Consider the following 23,430-nt stretch of genomic DNA (forward strand, 5'->3'; position numbering starts at 1 on the left):
TTACGTATTGACACCCATGTCTCCCACCAACACGGCATCAAGTTGAACAGAAGCAACTGGATTCCACGTGATCCACTATGATACATTAAAGATCCATACTAACAAACACGGGAACTAACACTTCACTGAGCCAAAATATAAAGGACACGTAACTCTACCACACAAAAACATTCACATTTAAATCAACTTCATCATATGAAAATGGTATAAAACTATAACAGTCATAAGAGAGAATTTAGAGATCTACCTCAATTTGAAGTCGGTTTTATGATGCAGTCAGAGTTGCAGCTGTGGGTGATTTCAGCAAGGCTCAATTCTCCCACATTGCAGCCACGGTATCTTTGCATATGAAGTAACCAGAGAGAAAATAACTCTCGCTTCCAAACTCCGATTTGTTGAATGAAGAGAAGGAAGGGACTAAATATGCTAACAAACCAAAAGTATCAGTTCAGATTACATACTGACAGCTGTCAGTCAACCCAAATAATTTATATTAAAGTCAAGGGAACAACTGACATTAAATGCCCACACTCCTTAGAACAAAGATTCTAACAGTTCTCTCTACGGGTAGTTTTTCCTCTTTTCTCTAAGCAGGATTTTGGTAGACAAACAAAATAGAAGAGGTTGCATCACCAAACAGAAATTTCCACAGAAGACTGTTCTTGTTTTGATAAGTATTTCCACAGAGTGTAAAAACCAATCAATAAAACATGACAAACGCCTTCAATTATTCTGCTTTGCTTCCTCATGATACTTCTCCAAATCAGCATCAAGATCTTCTTGAGATAACTTTTCATCACGGCCTCTTCCCCGTCCACGTCCACGACCCCTTCCAAAACCACGGCCACCTCCGCCACCACGTGGCCGTCCAAGTGCTGCACCAGCCCTACCTTGCCCACTGCTCATTAACCAAATTGAACACATTAATCAGTGCAGTGATATCATATCATTTGCACCAGCAGCACAACACATACTTCTGATAAGTTTTATTTTTTATTTTAGTAGCGCAACACATATACTAGCATCAGACATTCAACATTGTTTAAGGGTAAATTAACCATAATAAAAGAAAGTAAAAAAAAGGGGGTGGGGGGAGATAACAACTTGTGAAGGCCACAGAAAATATTTAATAACTACTCGACTGGGGTAATAACTAAAGTAGAATAGTTAAAGAGGTGGGGAAGTCAAACAGATAAATAACAAGTCAATAGTTACAGTAAGATAAATAATCATTTTTCTCCATTGGAAAAGTACTAATAAAATGGTAGAAGAGTTAAGCATTGGAATGTCAGACAAGTAATGAAAAATCATTAACCAATATCAAGATGAAAAGCCTTTCCTTTCCTCCATTGGATTAATAATCACAAATGGAAAGAGAATTTTTGTCTTCAAACCCTTTTTTAATCTTAATGTCAAAATATCAAGTGGGTTTATTGTGGTAATAAAGACAATACAATAGGTCTTTTTTGCATGTGACGGGTTAGGATATGTCAATTATATAAAATAAAGTAAAATGATGTGGTAGCTAAATAGAATACACAGAGGATGCTTAAAAAATTGTGTAATAGATTGCTTTACAGTTGATAAACAACAGCTTAACATAATCACCTCTAAACTTTCTACATTTCCCATCAAGTTGGTACATAAGCAAAATGCACAGTGTCACTACAAAAACCATATGCACACCAAAAACAGAATCGAAATCATGCATGCATAAAAAATTACGTGATTCGACTGAAAAGTTCATGGTCATAATCATTCTTCAGCACCATCAGGCGGATAGTCCTATTTTCAATCAAATTAACCGTGCGAACAATGCATCCTTTATGCAAAAAAGTAAATTTAAGCTATGACAAACATGGCTGGAACTCTAACTGAGAGTGCCAAATAGTTGTTTTTTCCCATTTTTTAAGGAAGATGGAACAAAGGATTAAAAACAAAATTATGGCAAACATGATAATCATGATACCAGATATACCATCCAAAGCATAACAAACAAGAGAACAAAATATGAGAACAAAAGTAGACAAATGTGTTTCAGATTGTGCATACCCTCTTGGCATCGCATTTGGAATTGCAAAAGTGCCATTAGTTGCTGGAGGTGCTCCAGGTGTGGCAATATTTGTTCCCACGATCTCTAACTTCATTGGTTTCCCGTCAAGCTGCACATTGTTGTATCTCTTGACAGCAGCAACAGCATCTGCTCGTCTGGAGAAGACTACTTCGGCTGTTCCCTAAGAAAAAGAGTTTTTCTAAACTACAGCAGGACAGAAAGAATTCTTCAGAATGACATACTTATGCCAGACTTGACCAGATACCTTTGATCTCCCACTCCTGTCATAATGGATTGAATAACGTTTGAGGTCACCAACTTCAGCAAACAGTTCCTGCACATAATTGATTAAGATTTAAAACAGAATTTAATTCTGATAACCTCATATTTATACATGGAAAAAATCTAGAATTTATTATAAGAATGCATCTCCAGATTCTACGAAGACATACAAGTACCACAAAGAATTAATATTCAGACGAGAACAAAACAATTTCATAGGTAGCCAAACAATACACAGAAAATTGAAACATGAACTCAGAAAAGCCAAGATTAAAATAATTGCAAAAAATTGCTCTTATATGCAGGAAACATGAGTTTTTTAGGACATCATACAAATAAAATTTGGTAACCAGTCCAACTCCTTGCAAGCAAAATCATGTTAGTAAAGGTATTGATCTCTAACATGTATAATGCACAACAGAATGGGGCCTCAACAATCTAAACAAAACAGCATGGTCTCTTATGTATAAAATATAAAAGCATGGTCTCATGTTGTGTATTGGTGTTGAAAGGAATGATCGAAGCTTTGAAGATAGGGAACGTTCTCTGGATGAGCTTAGAAGTTTTTATTTCCATAATGTATTTCTTTGGGCATTCTGCCAGTGTTTTTAATCCAGCCAATCCTTCTAAATTACATGAATTTTTTGTATCACTTTCTAGCTCCTAACTTATAACTAGGTGTTCTCTTATGTATACTTCCTGGGTACTTGGGCTATGCCTATTTACTTGTTTCGATAAAATTTTATATTACTTATCAAAAATATATAAAAGCATGTGATACCCATCCCCATCCTCTCCCTATGTTTCCAAAAGAAAGACAGCATTACAAGTAAGCTTTCCAAAGAAACCAAACTTATAATAAAACCTATGATTGTAGGCAATAATCACCATCCAATGAGAAAAATATCAAACATTAGAACAGCGCCATCAAACTACAGTTAAGAATATACTATCAACTAGGTCTTTCCCTTTTTTTTTAAAAAAAAAAAATAAGATAGATTATACTATCAACTATTAAGCACAGGATAGACAAAAGTCTCTTGGAGCGAATCTCAAGTAACAAAAACACAAGTTGTTGGACCAAAAATTTCTTTGAAAAATGATAACAGATGGAGCAGATCGGATTTTATACAAGCGTTGCGACACTTTTGAAATTGGTAAAATGAAGCCCTATACTACAGGAAGGAAAAAAGCGTAATTTACCGGTTTTCTAGACTAAACTAATCGAGCAGGCAAGGCTAAAAAAGATTCAAAACTAAAGCACATGCACGAGTAATTGACCACCAAAAATAAATTAGAAAAAGTACCTTAATGTCTTCATTCGAAACACCATAATCAAGATTGGATATGTATAGTTTGGTCCCGGTCTCTATAGCAGAGGCCCGCCCCAAATTCTCTTCCATATACAAATCGTGCTGCCATGTCGTCTCCGGCGCCTATTTTCACAACAACCAGACGAAACAACATTGAGAACGACTCGAAACAAATAGGATAATTAAAAAATGATTAAATTTTACGAAAAAATGAAGGACCTACGAGAAAGCACTAACGAACGAAAGGGAGAGGCGAAAGTATGAGAAATTGGAAATACAGAGAACAGATCCGAAACCTAAATCACCTTAGGGGGTGCATAAGGAGCCGTACGGTTGGCGGCGCGGTTGGGGAAGCGGCGAGCGGGTCCAGGTCCGGTACCGGAGGCTCGGTTACGGCCCCTGGCGCCGGATCCGGACTGCTTGTTGGTCTTGATGATGTCGTCGAGGGCCATGTCCAAAGCGGCCGACATTTTTGTAGAGATAGATGCAGAAACCCTAACGAGCTAGAGAGAGGAGAGAGAAGAGAGAAGGGGTCGATAGATTGGGGAGGAGGAGCTATGAATCGACACGAGTTCAAGAGGTTTGGTTTTACTATCATTAGGTCACATTTTAAAGAAAAGTAATATCCTAGCAAACTCAAACAAAACGGTGTCGTGGTGTAGTTGGTTATCACGTCAGTCTAACACACTGAAGGTCTCCGGTTCGAACCCGGGCGACGCCATTCCATCTTTTTAATTTCTTTTTTTATGCACAACCGATGTGGCAGGCTGGCCGCTGGCAGCATACAAGAGAAGTGTTACATCCTTTTAATTTTCATTGACTAACATTTACTACTTCAATTTTAATGACTTGGAATTGTAGTGTGCATTTATTTTTCTTTTTCTTTTTCTTTTTGTAATCATCGATACATTAAAGTAAATGGGGAATATAACAAGGGTAGGATCGATATATCCTAAGAAAAATTATCTTACACTCGATACCATGCATACAAAGGAAATTAAAAAAGGACCCAAATCGAAGGTTTTGGACTCATGTTCTACACATGAGACAAATCTTGAAAAATTAAAGCCAAAAATTTCAACAATGTCGCATGAAAAACCACAACAGAATGTGAGATTGACATGAGCATCGATCTATCGGCAACAATCCTCAGTAAAATTGCTTTTTCTAAACCAAAAAAAAAAAAAAGGCTCATCATTTTCATATTAATCTCAATTAAAGTAAGTTTCAAAAGAATATCAATTACAGTATTTTTATTATTATTTTCGTTTATTTTTTATTTTTCTCATTTCTTTCGAAATACACATGCACCTAAATGAGTGTATAACACAAACATAAAGCGATCTCTATGAAACTTGAATTAGATCATATCTACTAGATTTAACACAAATCGTTTTCCATTTCAAAAATAGTTTGCAAATTGCCAAAACTCGACCTCTATGTTTAGAGTGGCTTTAATTTCACGGCACACCCTTGTTCCTCCCTTTCCCAATTGCTCCAAAACCACGATGTTCTTGATCAGACAAAACTGGCTAGAATTTAGGGAAGAGATAACAAAAATTTGACAGGATCCACTCTTTCACAAGTTTTTGTTCAGTTTATGAGCGAGTAATGTTAGGGTCCAATGCAAACATGTGTCCTGGCACAAGACAAGATGAACAAAGATCTCTACATCTGGCTATGTCACATCCTCACAGCAACATGACATTTGCCGGATCCCTTGCCCTCAAACCAGACAATTCTTACGGCCTGATCCCAGAAATACACTTGCCATTTTCAACTCCCACAAAGCCATATAACTGCAAAATTTTCTAAACAAGCAGAGCTCGAATATATAGAAATAAAAATAACATGATGCTCCATGTCTTTTTTTTTTTTTATTCCTCAGAAACGGCATATTGATTATGAATCATGAACATCAAGGACATCCGTCTCTATGTAAGTCTCTTTCGTACCATTTTCATCAACCTCTCTAACTCTCCCACAAACCCAAAGACCGAACCATGAAAGCTGAACAAGCCACAACAAGAGCTGCAAACACTGTCGGAAGGAAAAAATCCAAATTGGACCTCCTAACAAAGTGAGCCGGAAAGCACATCACCTCCATCGGATTATCCAAAGGAATCCTCACGAACCCGTCCGCATGACACGATTTTGAGAACGAGGAAGACGGAGATATGGCCGATACGAAAGCAATCTCCGGAGCGAACGATGACACGGCCACGGTTAACGTCAAGAGAACCGTCCACGTTGCCGCGCATAGCAGCAGCGGCCACCGCGACGTGACTTGCTGAAAGAGAGTGTGAAAGAAAACGAGAAGCATGATGATGGGGTTTTCGAATCAGGTGGTTTATCTTGTGGAAACAGTAATGGGAGGAGAACGTGAAATGAGCCAGTTTTTATAAATCTGGTTTTTGCAGTTTTTCTGGGACAGAACAGAGAGATTTGAGAAGCATGGAGGCACGTTTATATAAGTTAACTTCTTATGGAGAGAACTGAGAAAGAATAACAAGAATGCCCTTGTTATTAACTTAATATATTAATGGAGAAATAACACAATAATTATAGAAACTCACGTTCGTCCATCTGGTTGGGATTGACAGGATACGAGGGACCAAAGAACAAAGAAAAATATCTGATGAGGATTTATAATATGACGAGGTCTGTGGTCGACCTGATACATCAGGCTGCATGATATATACGTGAAGAGTTCGGTAGAGGGGGAAGTTTATTGTGAAGTCTTATTAATAGCATGGCTTTATTGTTTTTTTCTTTTCTCAGCAATTTAATTAGCATGGATAATGCAATTACAAGTAACGTTTTTTTCCTCTTTCTGAGAACACGAATAAGACTAATACCACGAGCAGAGCTCCACAAACTGCACCACTTGTCGTTACAAAGATATATTAAAAGGGCTGATTTCTTCAGCCAGTTTAAGATCGGTCTCGTACTACAAGAGCAGTTCTCTTATAATTGCAAACCAGAATGCCCTTTCCCGTCATAAGGAATGGATAGATGATGTCAGAGCAAGAATACAAGCAAGAGTGCAACCGTACGTGCAGGTCACAGCTTGAGATCGAGCTGCATTTTCTCATAAACTGCCTGCTGTAGTGCATTTGCACATATATGATAACCGAGCATCTGCGACAACGGATATATATATATATATATATATATATATATATATATATATATATATATATATATATATATATATATATATATATATATTGTTATAATTTCAGCCCTTTCACAACAAATACTCAAATAACCAAATTAATGTAACTAGTTTTAATATGCAATTAATTTGAACAAAGGACAACCAAAATTCCAAAAAAATTAAATGATGAACGTGATCAGTTTAGTTTTCTATTTTAAACCAATTAGAAATCTGAAATCACAGTATATATTCATGCAAGATCAAAAATAAATGCAAGAATAATAAAAGAAATGCAAAATCAACACAATAAATTACGTGGTTCGACTCTAATGGTCTACATCCATGGCAGGAACAGTCTAGGAGTCTTTATTATTAAAGAATGCTTCAGAATAGAGTTTACAATCACTTACAACCATTTCTCATCGCACAAAAATAGAAAGTGGCTTCCTCGTATTATTCTCTAATGAAATCATACATTTCTTGCACTTAATCTTCTCCTCAAAGTGCTGATTTGATCTTGATGAAAAACTAGGGTTCCACTGACCTCTGTATCTCTCAGGCGGCGTCTTCACGAAGAAGAAAGAAATAACATTCTGACTCTGCTTTCACCCGTAAGCTCACATGCCTTTATATATATATAACTAGGTAATTACATAATTGCCACTTACCCAATATTACAAAGCATGTCATTAATGAAAATACAAGGGAAAGCAAACGGCAAGTCGTTGGATGTAAAAAACTTGGCATATCTTCAACAAATCTCCACCTTGTCAAGTCTTTTATCCTTGCAAAGTGATCTTCTTCTTCCCCTAGACTGTTCCTGCAAAGTAATCCGAGCTCTAATAGCTCCTCATATTAATCAAATTTAGGCAATGCCTAAACTTGGTAGCTGGTAGGGATTTTGTCATCATATCAGAAGGGCTTTCTTCAGTTGGAATTTTTTCTACTTTAACCTCTCCAGATGCTATTACATCCCTTACAAAATGAAGTCGAATGTCTATGTGTTTAGACCTTTCGTGGTATACTAAATTCTTGGCAAGATGTATAGTGCTTTGGTTATCGCAGTGAACTGTGATAACCCCTTTAAATATGCCTAACTCATGTGAAAAACCATTTAACCACATAGCCTCTTTTATTGCTTCTGTCATAGCAATATATTCAGCTTCAGTTGTTGATAAAGCAACTACAGATTGTAAATTAGCTTTCCAACTAATAGCCCCTCCAAATGCTGTAAATACATACCCAGATAAAGACTTTCTGGTATCCAAATTAGCAGCATAGTCAGAATCCACAAATCCCTCTAACTCACTCCCCTGCTGCACATCCCCTCCAAACCTCAAACCTAGACACTGTGTTCCAATTAAGTACTGTAATACCCACTTTATAGCATGCCAATGTGGCTTCCCAGGGTTACTCATAAACCTACTTACCATGCTAACAGCATAGGTTAAGTCAGGTCTAGAGCACACCATAACATACATGATGCTTCCCACCATGCTTGCATAGGGTATACCTTGCATAAGTCTAATGTCTTCCTCGGTTTTAGGGGCTTGACTTATGGACAGTTTTGAATGCTGTCCTATTGGTGTGCTAACAGGTTTTAAATTAGACATACCAAACCTGTTGAGGATCTTGGTGATATAGTTTTTCTGAGATAGATAGAGAAGTCTTCTTTTCCTATCTCTAACTATTTCCATACCTAATATCATCTTAGCTGGCCCAAGTTCCTTCATCTCAAATTCTGTTTTCAATATACACTTGACTTCTTCAATTAGCTTGGCATCCCTACATGCTATAAGCATGTCATCTACATACAAGAGTAGGTAGATAATGTGGTTCCCGGAATGCCTAAAATACACACAGCTATCATAATGACTCCTTTTAAACCCATTGTCCAACATATGAGAGTCAAATCTTTTGTACCATTGCCTTGGGGACTGTTTAAGTCCATGCAATGATTTTTTAAGTAAACATACATGATCAGTGTTGGACTTATTTACATAACCCTTAGGGGGTTGCATGTAAATAGTCTCATCTAGTTCACCGTGCAAGAAAGCCGTTTTTACATCTAATTGCTCCAAGTGTAAATCTTCATAAGTAGTATAAGATAGAATTAACCTTATTGAACTATGTTTAACAACAGGTGAAAAGATTTCATTAAAATCTATCCATTCCCTTTGAGTGAATCCCTTTGCTACCAACCTAGCTTTATACCTAGGACTCTCAACTCCAGGTATACCCTCTTTCCTTTTGTAGATCCATTTAGACCCTACCAGCTTAGCCTTTTCAGGCTTAACAACCATTTCCCAAGTATGATTCTTTTTCAAAGAATCCATTTCCTCATCCATGGTCTGTACCCATTTCTGAGACTCAATACTTTCCATGGCTTCCTTGTAGGATCTAGGATCCATTTCTACAACTTCATCTGCTACAGTCAAAGCAAAAGCAGTCAGCTCAGCTTGACCATACCTGATGGGAGGTTTTATAACCCTCCTCTTTCTATCCCTGACCAAGTTGTATGAACTAACTCCACCTTGGTCCTCATCACCTAAAGTGGAAGTTTGAGTCTCAACATCCTGGCCTTCTAATTTCTTCAAATTATTCTCAGGATGCTCCACCTCAAGATGTATCTTCTCTGGGTTAGTATCTTGAGTGGGTTTAGGTCTTTTAGTTTTAACCCGAGCCATTTCATGTTCATTAAAGACCACGTCTCTACTAATGATACATTTTTGTATTCCTGGCTCATCAATCCATAATTTGTACCCTTTTACTCCCTCAGGGTACCCTACAAAGATTCATTTCATAGCTCTTGGTTCCAGTTTGTCAGTTCGGGTATGAGCATATGCAACACACCCAAACACCCTCAAGTAGTCATAGTTAGAAGGTTTTCCGGTCCACATTTCTTGAGGAGTCTTAAACCCTATAGCTGATGAAGGACTCCTATTAATTAAATGGACTGCAGTTGTCGCAGCTTCAGCCCAAAAGGATCTAGGGAGTCCCGAGTTTGACAGTAAGCATCTAACTCTCTCCAATATGGTCCTATTCATTCTTTCGGCTAGACCATTCTGTTGAGGGGTTTCCCTTACTGTTTTATGCCTAGCCATACCCTCTTTCTTACAGAACTGATCGAATTCACTTGAGAGATACTCAAGCCCATTATCAGTTATTAATTTCTTAACCTTCCTTCCTACTTGAGTTTCTACCAATTTCTTCCATTCCTTGAATTTCTCAAAAGTGTCACTCTTATTTTTAAGAATGTACAGCCACACTTTTCTGGAATAGTCATCAATTATAGAGAGGAAATAACTTCCCCCTCCATGTGAATTGACCCGTGCTGGACCCCAAAGGTCCGAGTGCACATAGTCCAGGGTTTGTTTTGTAGTGTGAGTGGCTGTTTTAAAGCTTACCCTTTTAGCTTTCCCAAGGATGCAATCCTCACAAAAAGGTAAATTTTTCAGTTTTTTCTCACCTAACAACCCCTGTTTATGGAGTTCTAACAATCCCTTGTGACTCACGTGACCTAACCTTTTATGCCATAGAATTACCCTATCCTCACCCTTCTCTAGGATAAAAGAAACCTCACCTATAACAGTTTTCCCAATGAGGGTATACAAGCCATTTTTAATGACTCCTTTCATCACAATAAGTGAACCCTTAGTAACCCTCAAAGATCCAGATTCAGATCTAAAAGTGTACCCAGATAGGTCTAACACACCTAGTGAGATTAGGTTCCTTTTTAATTTAGGTATGTATCTAACCTCAGTTAAGAGTCTTTCAATACCATCATGAAGCCTTAGTCTCACCGACCCTATACCCTGGATTTTACAAGACTTATTGTTACCAAGCATCACAAACCCCCCATCTAAACTAGTGAAGGTTTCAAACCATGTTTTATTAGGACACATATGAAAAGAACATCCTGAATCAAGGATCCATTCTTTTCCTGAATCAACATCGGACACATTTAGAACCTCAACACTCTCATACCCATCACTCACAACCGAGGCATCCCCCTCCTCCTTAGACCCATTTCCTCTATTAGATCTCTTATCAGGGCAATCTCTTTTGAAATGCCCCTCTTTGTGACACAAGAAGCATTTTAATTACTTCCCTTTAGACTTGGACCTACCCCTTATATTGTTTTTACTATTCTTTCCCTTTTGACCTCTTTTTTCAGCTCTCCCCCTCACAGTCAAGCCCTCCCCAGCTTCAGATTTTATTTCAGACATGGCTTGTAATTCTCTGGAGTGAAATACGGACTGAACCTCATCTAAGGTTAGTGTTTCCCTCCCATACATCATGGTCTCTTTCAAACTAGCATAAGTATTATCCAGAGAACTCAACAATAAAATTGCTTGATTTTCATCATCAATTTTAATATCAATATTAGCCAAATCTAAAATAATTTTATTAAAAGAATCGAGATGGTCAGAAATCGATATACCTGCGGACATCTTGAATGTGTAGAGCTTTATTTTCTTGTACAGTCGGTTGGCCAGAGATTTTGTCATGTAGAGACTCTCTAATTTCAACCAAATTCCAGCAGCGGTGTCTTCGTTGGCTACCTCCCTCAGAACTTTGTCTCCGAGAGAAAGAATGAGTGCGCTGTGAGCCTTCCTCAAGATTTCTTTCTTATCCTTCTCTTCAACAGTTTCCATTTTCTTTTCTCCAAGAAGAGCTTCTTGGAGACCCTGTTGAGTGAGAAGGGCTTTCATCTTGATCCTCCACAGCCCAAAGTCATTCTTTCCATCAAACTTTTCAATATCGAACCTTGCAGTCCCCATCGAACCAAGCTCTTTGATACCACTTGTTATAATTTCAGCCCTCTCACAACAAATACTCAAATAACCAAATTAATGTAACTAGTTTTAATATGCAATTAATTTGAACAAAGGACAACCAAAATTCCACGAAAATTAAATGATGAACGTGATCAGTTTAGTTTTCTATTTTAAACCAATTAGAAATCTGAAATCACAGTATATATTCATGCAAGATCAAAAATAAATGCAAGAATAATAAAAGAAATGTAAAATCAACACAAGAAATTACGTGGTTCGACCCTAATGGTTTACATCCACGACAGGAACAGTCTAGGAGTCTTTATTATTGAAAAATGCTTCAGAATAGAGTTTACAATCACTTACAATCATTTCTCATCGCACAAAAATAGAAAGTGGCTTCCTCGTATTATTCTCTAACGAAACCATACCTTTCTTGCACTTAATCTTCTCCTCAAAATGCTGATTCGATCTTGATGAAAAACTAGGGTTTCACTGACCTCTGTATCTCTCAGGCGGCGTCTTCACGAAGAAGAAAGAAATAATATTTTGACTCTACTTTCACCCGTAAGCTCACATGCCTTTATATATATATATATAACTAGGTAATTACATAATTGCCACTTACCCAATATTACAAAGCATGCCATTAATGAAAATACAAGGGAAAGCAAATGGCAAGTCGTTGGATGTAAAAAACTTGGCATATCTTCAACATATCTTTATATATATAAAGTGGCTATCTAACGAAATTTTATTGGTTTAACGGTTTTTGTTGTTTTACCGTTAAAATTAACGCCGTTAGTTACATGAATAAATTAAAGTGGCTCTCTCTTCTTAAAAGTTCTTAATTTTTTAATCTCTCTTTCCCCAATCACTTATGAATAAATTCATAATTATTAAAATTCATGCAGCATGCATAATCCTGTAACCTATGCATTGATGATCATTTATTTATGAGGTATATTAGATATCTATATATATATATATATTCTATTATATATATCTATATAAATTATATAAATATATATTCTATATTCTATTTTATATATATATATGATCTTTTATATAAATTATAATTTATATATCAATTTATTTATGTGATTTAAAATTTTTATTCATTCCTTATATAAACAAAGAGAAATGTAAAATAATTAAGTTTAAATATATTTACCAACTACATTTATGAATACAATTATCCTAATAAAATATTATTTATTTATCAATTTAAATTCATTATGAAACATTAAAATCAAATAATAATATCTTATAAAAACCTTAGTATTTTATTTCTTTATAAAAATTATGTTACTTTTTAAAAATAATCGCTTTATTAAATTAAGAAAACGTGCTATGCACGTTCCTTTACTGTTAACAGTTTATCTCCTGTGCTGCACATGTTTGTTTCAAGATTCTTTTTTTTTTTTTTTTATAAATTCTAAATGCTTTAAAACTGATTTAAGTCTATCTTACTATTTGATGTTAAAATTTATATATTTTTTTTCTAAAAATATTACATTATTATTCAAAATGTTTTCCTTAATAAAAATAATATTTCTATACACTGGACGAACGTCCCTTGGACGTTGCCCAACTACTAGTATATATATATGCCTCTATATATATATATATATATATATGCAAACAAGTAAACATTCTGTGAATTCCAAGTTCTTGAATTGATGGTCATCTTTATATTTGAAAAGAGCGTTGCTCATTTCGGGAGAGAGAGATAGAGAGAGAGGGAAGCTGAAGATTCAACGGAACAGATTGTATTTCTTCGTGATCAACCTCCCCCCAAAATAAGAAAAAAGTGATAAAATCGTACCTGCCTATCTAATTTCATTGTAAACCAAACGTAAAATTGTAGTTTTATATCGAGTACCTCATCTGAAGTTTAGGACCTGTTTGGTTTTTTTGTTTCGCATCGTAAAGAATTGAAATCCATTCTTTTCCTCTGATAGTGTTACTCCACATTAACGAGTTAAAATGAGATGAAATAAATTAAGATGAAAATTAAAAGTTATATAAAATATAATTAAAATATTATTTTTTTTAATATTATTATTATTTTAAAATTTGAAGATATTAAATTGTTTATGATATTTTATATGACAATTTTAAAAAGTAATAATAATTAAATGAGATGAAATGTTTGCTACACAATTTATATGAAATGAAATAAGATAGTTTGTTAAAAATTGAATAAAATATTATTATAATATAATTTTTTAATATTAATTTTCTTTTATAATTTAAAAAAGTTGAATTGTTTATTATATTTTATATGAAAATTTTTAAAATTATAATAATTAAATGAAATAAAACGAAATAATTTAGATTTAGAGATCAAAACCAACCCTAAATCCATACGGCGCCAAAGGAAAATACTGATGTGCTCGTCCATGTGATATCAAGGCCATACAAAGGATCTATAGACATTGTGAGGTCCAAGATTCCATTTGGTAGATCTGGAATTCGATTCAAGAACGTCAAGAGAAGATGCTCGAGAGAGAGCCAAAAAGTGCACTCTTGCTTAAACAGCTAAACTTCACCCAAAAAATAAAGGAAGAGAAGCCATATCATAAAAAGTAAGGACAAACTACACGCAACAATCGAGGATTCAGACAACTATATCCATCAATCCTACTTGGCTTCCTTCAAAGAGAATGGATTTCATTACAGTTCTGATATGATACCTGATTTCTTTTCAGACCCACAAGATAGAAATGATCCTAAATTGAAGTCCCAACAAGAAAATGTGAAAAACAGACCATCGTCCACAAAAATGCACGTTTTAGACCATATATCGGATTGAAAATTTTAAAAAAACGACATCCGTAAATTGCACCAACTTTTATCACTAGAACTGAACACGCACAGCCAGGAGCATCAAGCATATAATGTCTATATTGCAAAACACCGCAAACTCCCCGATTTTAAGGTCCTCACTCCAAAGCATTGATTTTGATACCGTACCGTACAAATATGGTACTTATTTTGTACCGAATAAAATACCGACCTATATTTTAATCTTTATTTTTTTTTTAAATTATAATTTTATTTTTTAACTTATAATTCATATCAGACTATTTACAATTTATATATATATATTTATATATAATTTATTCATATAAAAATTATTATTTTAAAATATAATTTATATATAATTTATTTATATATAAAATATTTCGAAATAATACACTAAACAATATCAATATCGTAATAAAATATTTTATTTTAATGTCTTGACCGATGTGACATCACCGTATTCAAAACATTACTCCAAAAATTCCACTGTTTTTGCCTTTTGGGTCTCAAATCAATTAGCTTGAATGAGTTATTTTTTCCATTTATTTCACACCAATGGGGGACCATTGACTTCGATGTTCAATGAAGGTATCAAACTTCCAAGCATTGCAGATTCCTTTCCTCCCCATCCCCCTCCCATACTGGAAAGGAGGCTTAACCAAACCAACAAACCATTCATTAATGGTACAAAAAACATGCTTCATATCATGTTATTTGCTGCTCCAAAGAAAATGAGAGATGTAGAATCTATTAATAAAACAATATCGCATTGAACAATCAGAAATATGAACACCTAGGAACCCAAATTCAGTTGCATTCCATTAGTAGAATAAAACCTAATCTAACTATAATCAAAGACATAATCGCAAGCCAATTTAACGCCATTTTGGGATACTCGAATGATCATCAATTCATCATTTTTAGAAACCCCAACGCGAACATCGAAACAATGTTTGCCGAAAGATTAACAAAACCCAAAATCAAACAAAAAGGTTTCACATCGACTAAAATCAAGAGAAAAGAGTAAAGACATTAAATAACTCGACAGATCTAACACCTTCTCGTGAAACAAACACATTACTGAGATAGCGACAACCAAACAAGCAGATACGGATAAAGCTTATTAACACAGATGGGTTCAAACTCAAGACAGATGAGATAGCACCTGCTCAGTGTTCATCTTTCTCAAAAGATCTTGTACACATACATGAAGAAACAGAGAGTGAAGACCAATAGAACGCCAACGAATCTAACTTCTCTCTGAAATTACCCCAAAGAAGAGAACTTTTATCTTGGCATAAACTACAAAAAGTAAAACTAATGAAAGAAATATATAAATTACGTCAAAAGATTTTCCATTCCATCTTAAAGCATATAGGTACTTTACATTAAACGTGCATCTACCACTTAAAATCAAAAGACAAAATAAGGATACTGATATAGAGAATAACACAAACCCTAATCCTAGTTTTCTTCCGCAATTTCTTCACAAACCCTAGGCCTGCAAGCGTACAATTTAAGAGCTGGTGAACTTGGTGACGGCCTTTGTCCCCTCGGAAACGGCGTGCTTAGCCAACTCACCAGGCAACACGAGGCGCACAGCAGTCTGGATTTCCCGGGAGGTGATGGTAGGCTTCTTGTTGTACCTCGCGAGCCGTGAAGCCTCCTGAGCGAGCTTCTCGAAGATGTCGTTGATGAAGCTGTTCATGATCCCCATGGCCTTGCTGGAGATCCCAATATCAGGGTGGACCTGCTTCAACACCTTGAAGATGTAGATCTTGTATGTCTCCACGCTCTTCTTGGTCCGCTTCTTCTTCTTGTCGCCAGCAACGGCTCCGCCTTCCTTCGGGAGCTTCTTTCCGGCCTTGGGCTTCTTCTCTGCAGGAGCCTTCTCTGCCACCGTCGATTTCTTCTCCTCGGCAGGCTTCTTCTCGGCTGGCTTCTTCTCAGCTTTGGGGGCCATCGGAATTTTGCTTTCTCGGGAAACAAACGCAAACAGAGACGCTAAAGGGGGAGAAGGTACGAGTCAGTTTGGAATCTATAGATATATCCTTGAGATGGAAATGGATTGTAGTTGGTATTTCGTATTTATAAACATGTGAGATGGGTTTTGATTGGACAATGGGAGAAGCCACAGATCACTGACATGGCAACATGTGGGATGTTGATCTGGAGGAGTTTGAAGTTTAAATCGACGGCAGTAATGACATACTTGAACCGGTCTTTGGTTTATTCCGACGAAATTGATTGGAGGAGAAGGAGCGGTGGAGATAGATGATATGGCATTAGCATATATAAAAATAATTAATCAAGTAACCAACGAAAAAGTTTAAAATCGATCAAAAGACAATCGATCGTGAAAATAAAAATATAGTTTGGTCATAAGCCCAGCACATCATTTATATCATTCAAATAATAAGATTTTATTTATAAAATTTAAATTTTAAAATTTGAATTTTAAATGAAATTATATTATATTAGTACTTCACTAAATACAGTTTACACCTAAATTGTGAATAGAATTTTATATATATATATATATATATTATTTGATAAAAGAACATATTTCATTCATAAGGAATAAGTCATATTCAAATAAATACATTACAAAATTACATTTAACAATATTCTAAAAGGAATAATAATGGACATTGACGCCACCACTATACTATGTCTTACACTAGCCTGATATGTGCAAGTAAGTGACCTGCCTCATTACCCTATCTACGAACATGGAGCACTTCGTAACATGCAAACCTATCAAGGAGAAATTGAATTTATGCAATCAAAAGCCTCCGCCTTAAGAGATTAGGTTATCTAGATCCTGTAACTTCAACAGTTCCTCTTGGGCTAAACTTGTGTGTTTAACAGCCCCCAATCAACGCAAGACACGTAGGAGATTCTATACAAAACATTTTATCTCATTTAATTAAATACCTCTTAGAAGAACTTTGACTTCAACACTACCACCACACGATATACTCATACTACAGTTGCACTGCACCAAACCAGCTCCATCACCGCCACAGTCGAACAACGCCGTCGCACCACCAAGCTCCATCTCCCCCTATCCGTCGAAGCTTTTTCCATCACCCACCACAATAGTCGTCGTCGTCAATAGAGCTTGCCACAATCTCCTCCGCCACTTCATTGTTTGATTCTTACACTGAATCAATCACTTGATTTTGAGTTTCTTTTCATCGCATACTTGCCATGAAATTGATGAAGATAACTGGGATAATTTGCATTGATTTGTGCTCTGGTTTGTACAGATTCACTCTCTCACTTCATTGAAACTCATGCCAAACAACTTACTGACTCAAGACCATTAACAAATATTACAAGATTCTAAAGAAAACTAAACAATAATTATTTTCATTTCACTTGAAATTGAATACATTTAGTAGAAAATATTTGCAAGAAGAGCCATTGACCACTGTGACCAATTAGTTTGGGTGGTTTGGCATTCTTGAATCAGTTCAAATCACATGAAGTGACCAATTATCAAATTTATGTAAATCATATTTTGACTAACCCTCTTTCGTACTAAGGAACCAATTTCTAAATTTATGTTGTCCATCAATGGCTCTTATTTCTAAACCACATGAAGTGAGGTTGCACAGTCAAAAATGAAATCTCAGAGCACATGAAGTAAGGTCTCAGAGCAAATGAAATCCAGATTAGCACGAAATGCTCAGGTAGTTACATGGAGAGAGTGCACGCCGAAGAAGGTGGCCATACAGACCTTGAACCAGGTGAGCAGATCGGTAGTTTTTGGACTAAGCTTCAGTGAAAGAGGGAGTGGAGGAGGTTTCTGCGGCAGCCCATGGTCCAGAACTACTTCCAGTCTGATTTTTCCTAGTTCAAATATATAAAGTAGCTTTTCAGATATTGGTTACAAAGACATAAAAATAGAAGGAAACATGTTATTTCTCACATAAGTTGGGTATTTATTTATTTATGTTAGTTGAATTTGCTTACCTTAATGGAATTTGTCCAGTGTTCATCACTGTCTATCACTGTTTTGGTGTCGAGGTCCCATCTTATACCAGTTTGGCCCATCAGATCGGTGAATTGTCGCTGCCTTTTCAACCTTTATATTTTGCCCTTCACTTAGTTTGTATCAAACACCCTTATACCCAAAATAGCAAGGAATTGAGTGTACAAATCGTGGCCCCTACTTGTGATCTCCCTACTCTCAGTGCACCAATAAGGGCATTCCCATACAATATCTCAATGAAAATATCCTCCATCCCATTTGCCCATAACTCACTATTAGTGTGTATATTCCTCATATCATCCATGTGAAATAACTTAAAACGCACATGAAGGATATGTAGAATATAGCCGTGTAATATAAGTACAAAATGCATATTACTTACATGTTTGAAGAAAATGACACATAGGCTAGTGAAGAATTGCAACAAGTAACATAAATTAATGCATATGAAAATATGACTTTTTAACAATAAAAAGGCAGTGGGCCATACTTGCCGAGTGTAAGTTAGCTGAGAGAAGCGTAGATAGTAATGCTAAGAAAACAAAAATAATATAAATGTTTTAGAAAAGTGCATGATAACATCGTGATGCATTACTTTTCATCTTCTTTACTCTATATCTAACAATATCTTCTTTACTTGAAAGAAAATGCACACCGTAGAAAAACCATATAGTTAGGGGTGTAACGGGTCCGGTTCGGTTTAGTTTTGAACAAAATCTAGGATCGAATCGGTAGGCACCGGTTTTACATTTTTTAAAATTGATTACGCACCGATTTTTCTCCTAAACCAGTATTCCGGTCTAGTTTTTCAGTTTTAATAAAATATAAATTTGTCATATAAATTCTGTTTAAAAAAAAAACTGATTTAAAAAATTCTGTTTTATTAAAAATCTATTACCATTTACAAAAATCTGTTTTACAAAAAAATTCTGCTATGTAAAAAAATTCTGCTATTAAAAATCTGCTTTATAAAAAAAAATCTGCTATGTAAAAAAGTTCTGATATAAAAAATCTGCTTTATAAAAAAATTCTGTTATATAAACAAAATTTTGCTATATAAAAAACTGCTATAAAATAAAAACTAAAATAAGAAATCTAGTGTAAAAAAAACATCTGCTATAATCCTATATTAGATAATTATTATTAGTATATATATTAGTATTAGTTATAACTATATAATATATTAGACAATATAATAGTATTAATATTAGACTATTAGTATAGATATATATTAGTATTAGTTTTGATGATTTAGTATAACTATATGAGTATGAGTATAACTATAGTCTTTATTAGGATATTAGTATTAGTATATATATGTAATTATTTTTTATGTGATTAAAAATTATATATAATATAAAACATATTATATATAATATTAATATATAAACAGTACCGGTCCGGTCCAAAACTAACCGGAATCGAAACCAGACCGGTTCTGGCCGGTTTTTCATTTATGGAACCGGTTCCGAACCGAACCAGTCCAAAACCGGCACAATTGGTTCGGTCCGGGCCAGTTTTTCAGTTTGTCAGATTTTTTTTACACCCTTACATATAATGCATATTTCTATTTTTGCAAAAGGGAGACACATCAACAAAGCAATAGAAAAAATCGAAGCAACATACACCCATTCATAACTACACATGCAAGCAACACAACAAGTAAAAAGAGGCAAACCAAGTTCATTTTTCATTAACACACTCAATGCAGTACCACCAGGCACATAGCAACAAGACAAAGTAGTCATAAACACACAAAATGTTGCAAATACTATAAAATCACACATTGCAAGATAAACACATCACCCACAAAACTATTGCGCTGCAGGAAAACATACATTGCAGAACACACTTGATGAAGGATAGCTTGATGAACCTACATTGCAGAACACACTACAAGTCAACTCAGGCACATGAGTTTAGTGCAATTCACTGAAAGCTTGCTAACATAGGTGACGAGGTACAATATTGCTAATCAAACTTGAACCCCTCTAAACAATCATCAACCTAAGTACAGTTAATTTGAGCTCCTCCTCTACTTATACCACATGTCTTAACTAAACCCGATCACTGGTCACAAGACCTACAATAAGTGTCATCCCATTGGACCTAGCATTTAGAACCTATGGAGATGGGAAAATATACTCCTCTAGATGAGACGGATATTTGTAGTATGTTAAAAGTTTCCAGAATGTGGTATATATCCACAAACATACTTGCATCATAAACAAAGAACTTCTAAAAAGCATATGGTTTCTCACCCAAACAATCACTAACATTATTGCTAGTTAGATTGATGTCTAGCTCTCACCCAACTTTAAGAATAACCAAATCTGAGCATCAGTTACAATAAACCTGATCATCAAGCCCAAACATTATTCCACTCCAACCAGCCATACAAGCCTTTTAGCGCAAGTAAGAGGGGGGGAAAAGGGAAACGTATCCCTCAACAGGATGTCAAATATTTTGAGCATGTAAAAAGCCCCAAGAGGAAAGTGTATATTATGCATAAATAAAGAGATCATTGAACCTAAGACATAGTGTTAGATAGTTTCATAACTCATAAGAAACATAATAAAAAAAAAAAAATCAGTACACATATAAATCTATCAACATTAGTAAATGCCTTATTGTGAAAGAAGATCCACAAAGCTTATATCCATCATTCATAAAGTTAAGCCTCAATCCAGTCATATCATGGATTTTTGGACCTTTCAAACTTATTGGTAACTCCATTATATAACTATGACTCCCCCATAGTTGTGTAAGCATCCAAGTCAAAAGGCAAAATCATCATATCACTATATCAGAACAAGAAGCCACCTAGCATGGCAATCTCTAGTGCGTCGTGTTATGTCATGAAAAAGTGTATCCCTTTGGGCCTCAAACAACAAAAATGAAATTGGGTGAGAGTTAGACATCAATCTAACTGGCAATAATGTTAGCGATTGCGTGCGTCCATAACACGCTTAATGCAGGTGAATTTTTGCAAATAAAAAATAGGAGATGAGATGGTTACCTAGTAGGATCGTGTCTCTAGAGCCATCGTGCCTGAGCTAAGAGTGCCATGGCCTTTATGGCAAGAGTTGGGGACAATGATGCTCCATGAGAATCGATTGGTTATGGTTGATAGGCTCGGCTTGGGCATCATCAATTTATACCCATTTTCCTCTATAATAGAGACCCAAATGACCCTACAACCCCAAAAATGTGGACAAACCCACTGCAATGCATATGCCAAGATTCATAGGGGTGAAATAAGTTGCAGGTAAAGTTGAACTCACTACCCAAGATGGGACGGGAATCTCAACTATTTGAAGGCATGCGAAGGGACTATTCTTGTAGAGGGGAGAATGAGATTATATGAGATTTTGGTTGGGCTTTTGGCCAATTTTCGCATGGTACAACAGGGGCAACATAAGGCAGAGTCTGTGAGTGAGCATAAGTTTTAGGCAGCTTGATAAAAATGTAGTGTTCGAGGTTGGGGAAGGAAGGAGGCACTCTATGTAACAAAGGAAGCACTTTGTGTAACGGGAAAATGAGGGCAAATGAGAGAGGTAGATAGACGAGGAGAGAAGAGAGAGGCACGCAGGTCTATCAGTTGATAGGAAGTGGTTAGTGTTTTTTCTTTTTTAGTCTTCAATGGTCAGCGTATGGGTTCAATCAAGATGCATTGATGGAATAAGTTGAAGATGAGATGAAAGCTTATTTCTTATCGCTTGTTTTCACAAATCGTTTATCTGTACAAAACTAGAAAATGTTTGTGTTTCAACTCTGAAAAGAAACGAGGCCTAGATGTTTAAGAAATTGAAAAGCTATGCAATAAAGCCCTTAACCCTTGAGTCCAAAGTGTTGGCATGAACTTGATAAACAAGAAGACAAGAACCATCACTACTACCGTACCAACACATATGGCTCACATGTCGCAGACTCGCACAAGCCACGCTCAGGGTTTACATATCGTCATAAATATGCGTGTCCAACACCTACATACGTTGCACTAGTGGATTATATGATTTCGGATTTTCAAAATATTGTTGACCCCACTTCATTCTTGCCGGTTTGTAAGCCCCACATGCCGGCATAGTGGTCGTGCTTGGTCGGTGCTTATGGCAATCTTGTTTTTCTAGGTCTAATTATTTAACTATGTTTATACTTTATCCAAACAAGAACATTGGAGTAGTGGAATTGAATGCCTCCTACGAAGTACATCAAAACATTCGACTGTAGCTTCTTTCTATTAGTTGTGATTTGAAGTCACAGCTCTAAAGGATTTACTAGTTGGATTGACATATGTGCAGTTTAGATAGTGAGTTGAGATGAAAATTAAGAGTTAAATAAAATATTGTTAATTTTTTTTAATATTATTGTTATTTTAAAATATAAAAAAGTTGAATTATTTATTATATTTTATATGAAAATTTAAGAAAATTATAATGATAAAATGAAATAAAATAAAATAAAACACTTTCACTGTTTTAATGGGATCATAAACTACCTTTGGTGGTCTTCTCCATGTCCAAGTCAATGAATATGAGCCCGAACTTATAATTTATTGTCATTTTATTAATTATTTATTTTAAGTACTGTAGTTATTGTAAGGAGATTTTTCTATTGGGCACTCCACATCTCTTACTATATTTTGTTTTTGAATTATTGATTAAAAGAAATATATTTGTAAATAAACTTGTAGCGTATTATGCAATGATCTAGATAAGTGTTATAGTCATAAAAAAAAAAAATCTAAAAGATAAAGCTCACAATTTAAAATAGTTTTAATATTAAATCTATTTTATAATAAAAATAAATTTACAATTTAACATATTATATTAAATTAACTTAATTTATTAGCTTATTTTTAATAAAGTCTAAAGAGATTGTTTGGATAGTGAGGTAAGATGAGATGATTTTAGATGAAAGTTGATTAAAATATTATTTTTTAATATTATTATTATTTTAAAATTTAAAAAAGTTAAATTGAGATTTATAAAAATTAAATTATTTATTAGATTTTATATAAAAATTTAAAA

At 35.1% G+C, this 23,430-nt stretch overlaps 2 protein-coding genes, 1 long non-coding RNA gene and 1 other non-coding gene across 8 annotated transcripts; 1 reads left to right on the plus strand and 3 right to left on the minus strand.

Annotated features, from left to right (window-relative positions):
- Positions 1–391: 391 nt before the first annotated feature.
- Positions 392–4,228, minus strand: LOC122291989 (THO complex subunit 4A). Its single transcript, XM_043100105.1, has 5 exons — positions 3,954–4,228; positions 3,643–3,771; positions 2,319–2,387; positions 2,053–2,234; positions 392–898 (listed from the first exon to the last, which is right to left on the minus strand). Exons 1-5 carry the CDS (start codon positions 4,116–4,118, stop codon positions 724–726), a joined length of 720 nt encoding a protein of 239 aa, XP_042956039.1. The 5' UTR covers positions 4,119–4,228; the 3' UTR covers positions 392–723.
- A 67-nt stretch (positions 4,229–4,295) lies between these two features.
- TRNAV-AAC lies at positions 4,296–4,369 on the plus strand. The gene has a single exon. It is a non-coding gene; the product is annotated as a tRNA-Val (tRNA).
- Positions 4,370–15,738: 11,369 nt separating this feature from the next.
- Positions 15,739–16,466, minus strand: LOC122292957 (probable histone H2B.1). Its single transcript, XM_043101536.1, has one exon. The coding sequence runs from the start codon at positions 16,361–16,363 to the stop codon at positions 15,917–15,919; it is 447 nt and encodes a 148-aa protein (XP_042957470.1). The 5' UTR covers positions 16,364–16,466; the 3' UTR covers positions 15,739–15,916.
- Positions 16,467–17,663: 1,197 nt separating this feature from the next.
- On the minus strand, positions 17,664–22,244 carry LOC122291551. 5 transcript variants are annotated; one of them, XR_006236672.1, is made up of 4 exons: positions 21,420–22,244; positions 20,239–20,276; positions 18,382–18,493; positions 17,664–18,258 (listed from the first exon to the last, which is right to left on the minus strand). It is a non-coding gene; the product is annotated as an uncharacterized LOC122291551 (long non-coding RNA). The 5 variants fall into 5 exon arrangements; XR_006236673.1 differs by having other exon boundaries at positions 18,382–18,532; XR_006236674.1 differs by lacking the exon at positions 20,239–20,276.
- Positions 22,245–23,430: the final 1,186 nt, after the last annotated feature.

The sequence above is a fragment of the Carya illinoinensis genome, chromosome 13, assembly GCF_018687715.1.
Source record: "Carya illinoinensis cultivar Pawnee chromosome 13, C.illinoinensisPawnee_v1, whole genome shotgun sequence".
Taxonomy (NCBI): Eukaryota; Viridiplantae; Streptophyta; class Magnoliopsida; order Fagales; family Juglandaceae; genus Carya; species Carya illinoinensis.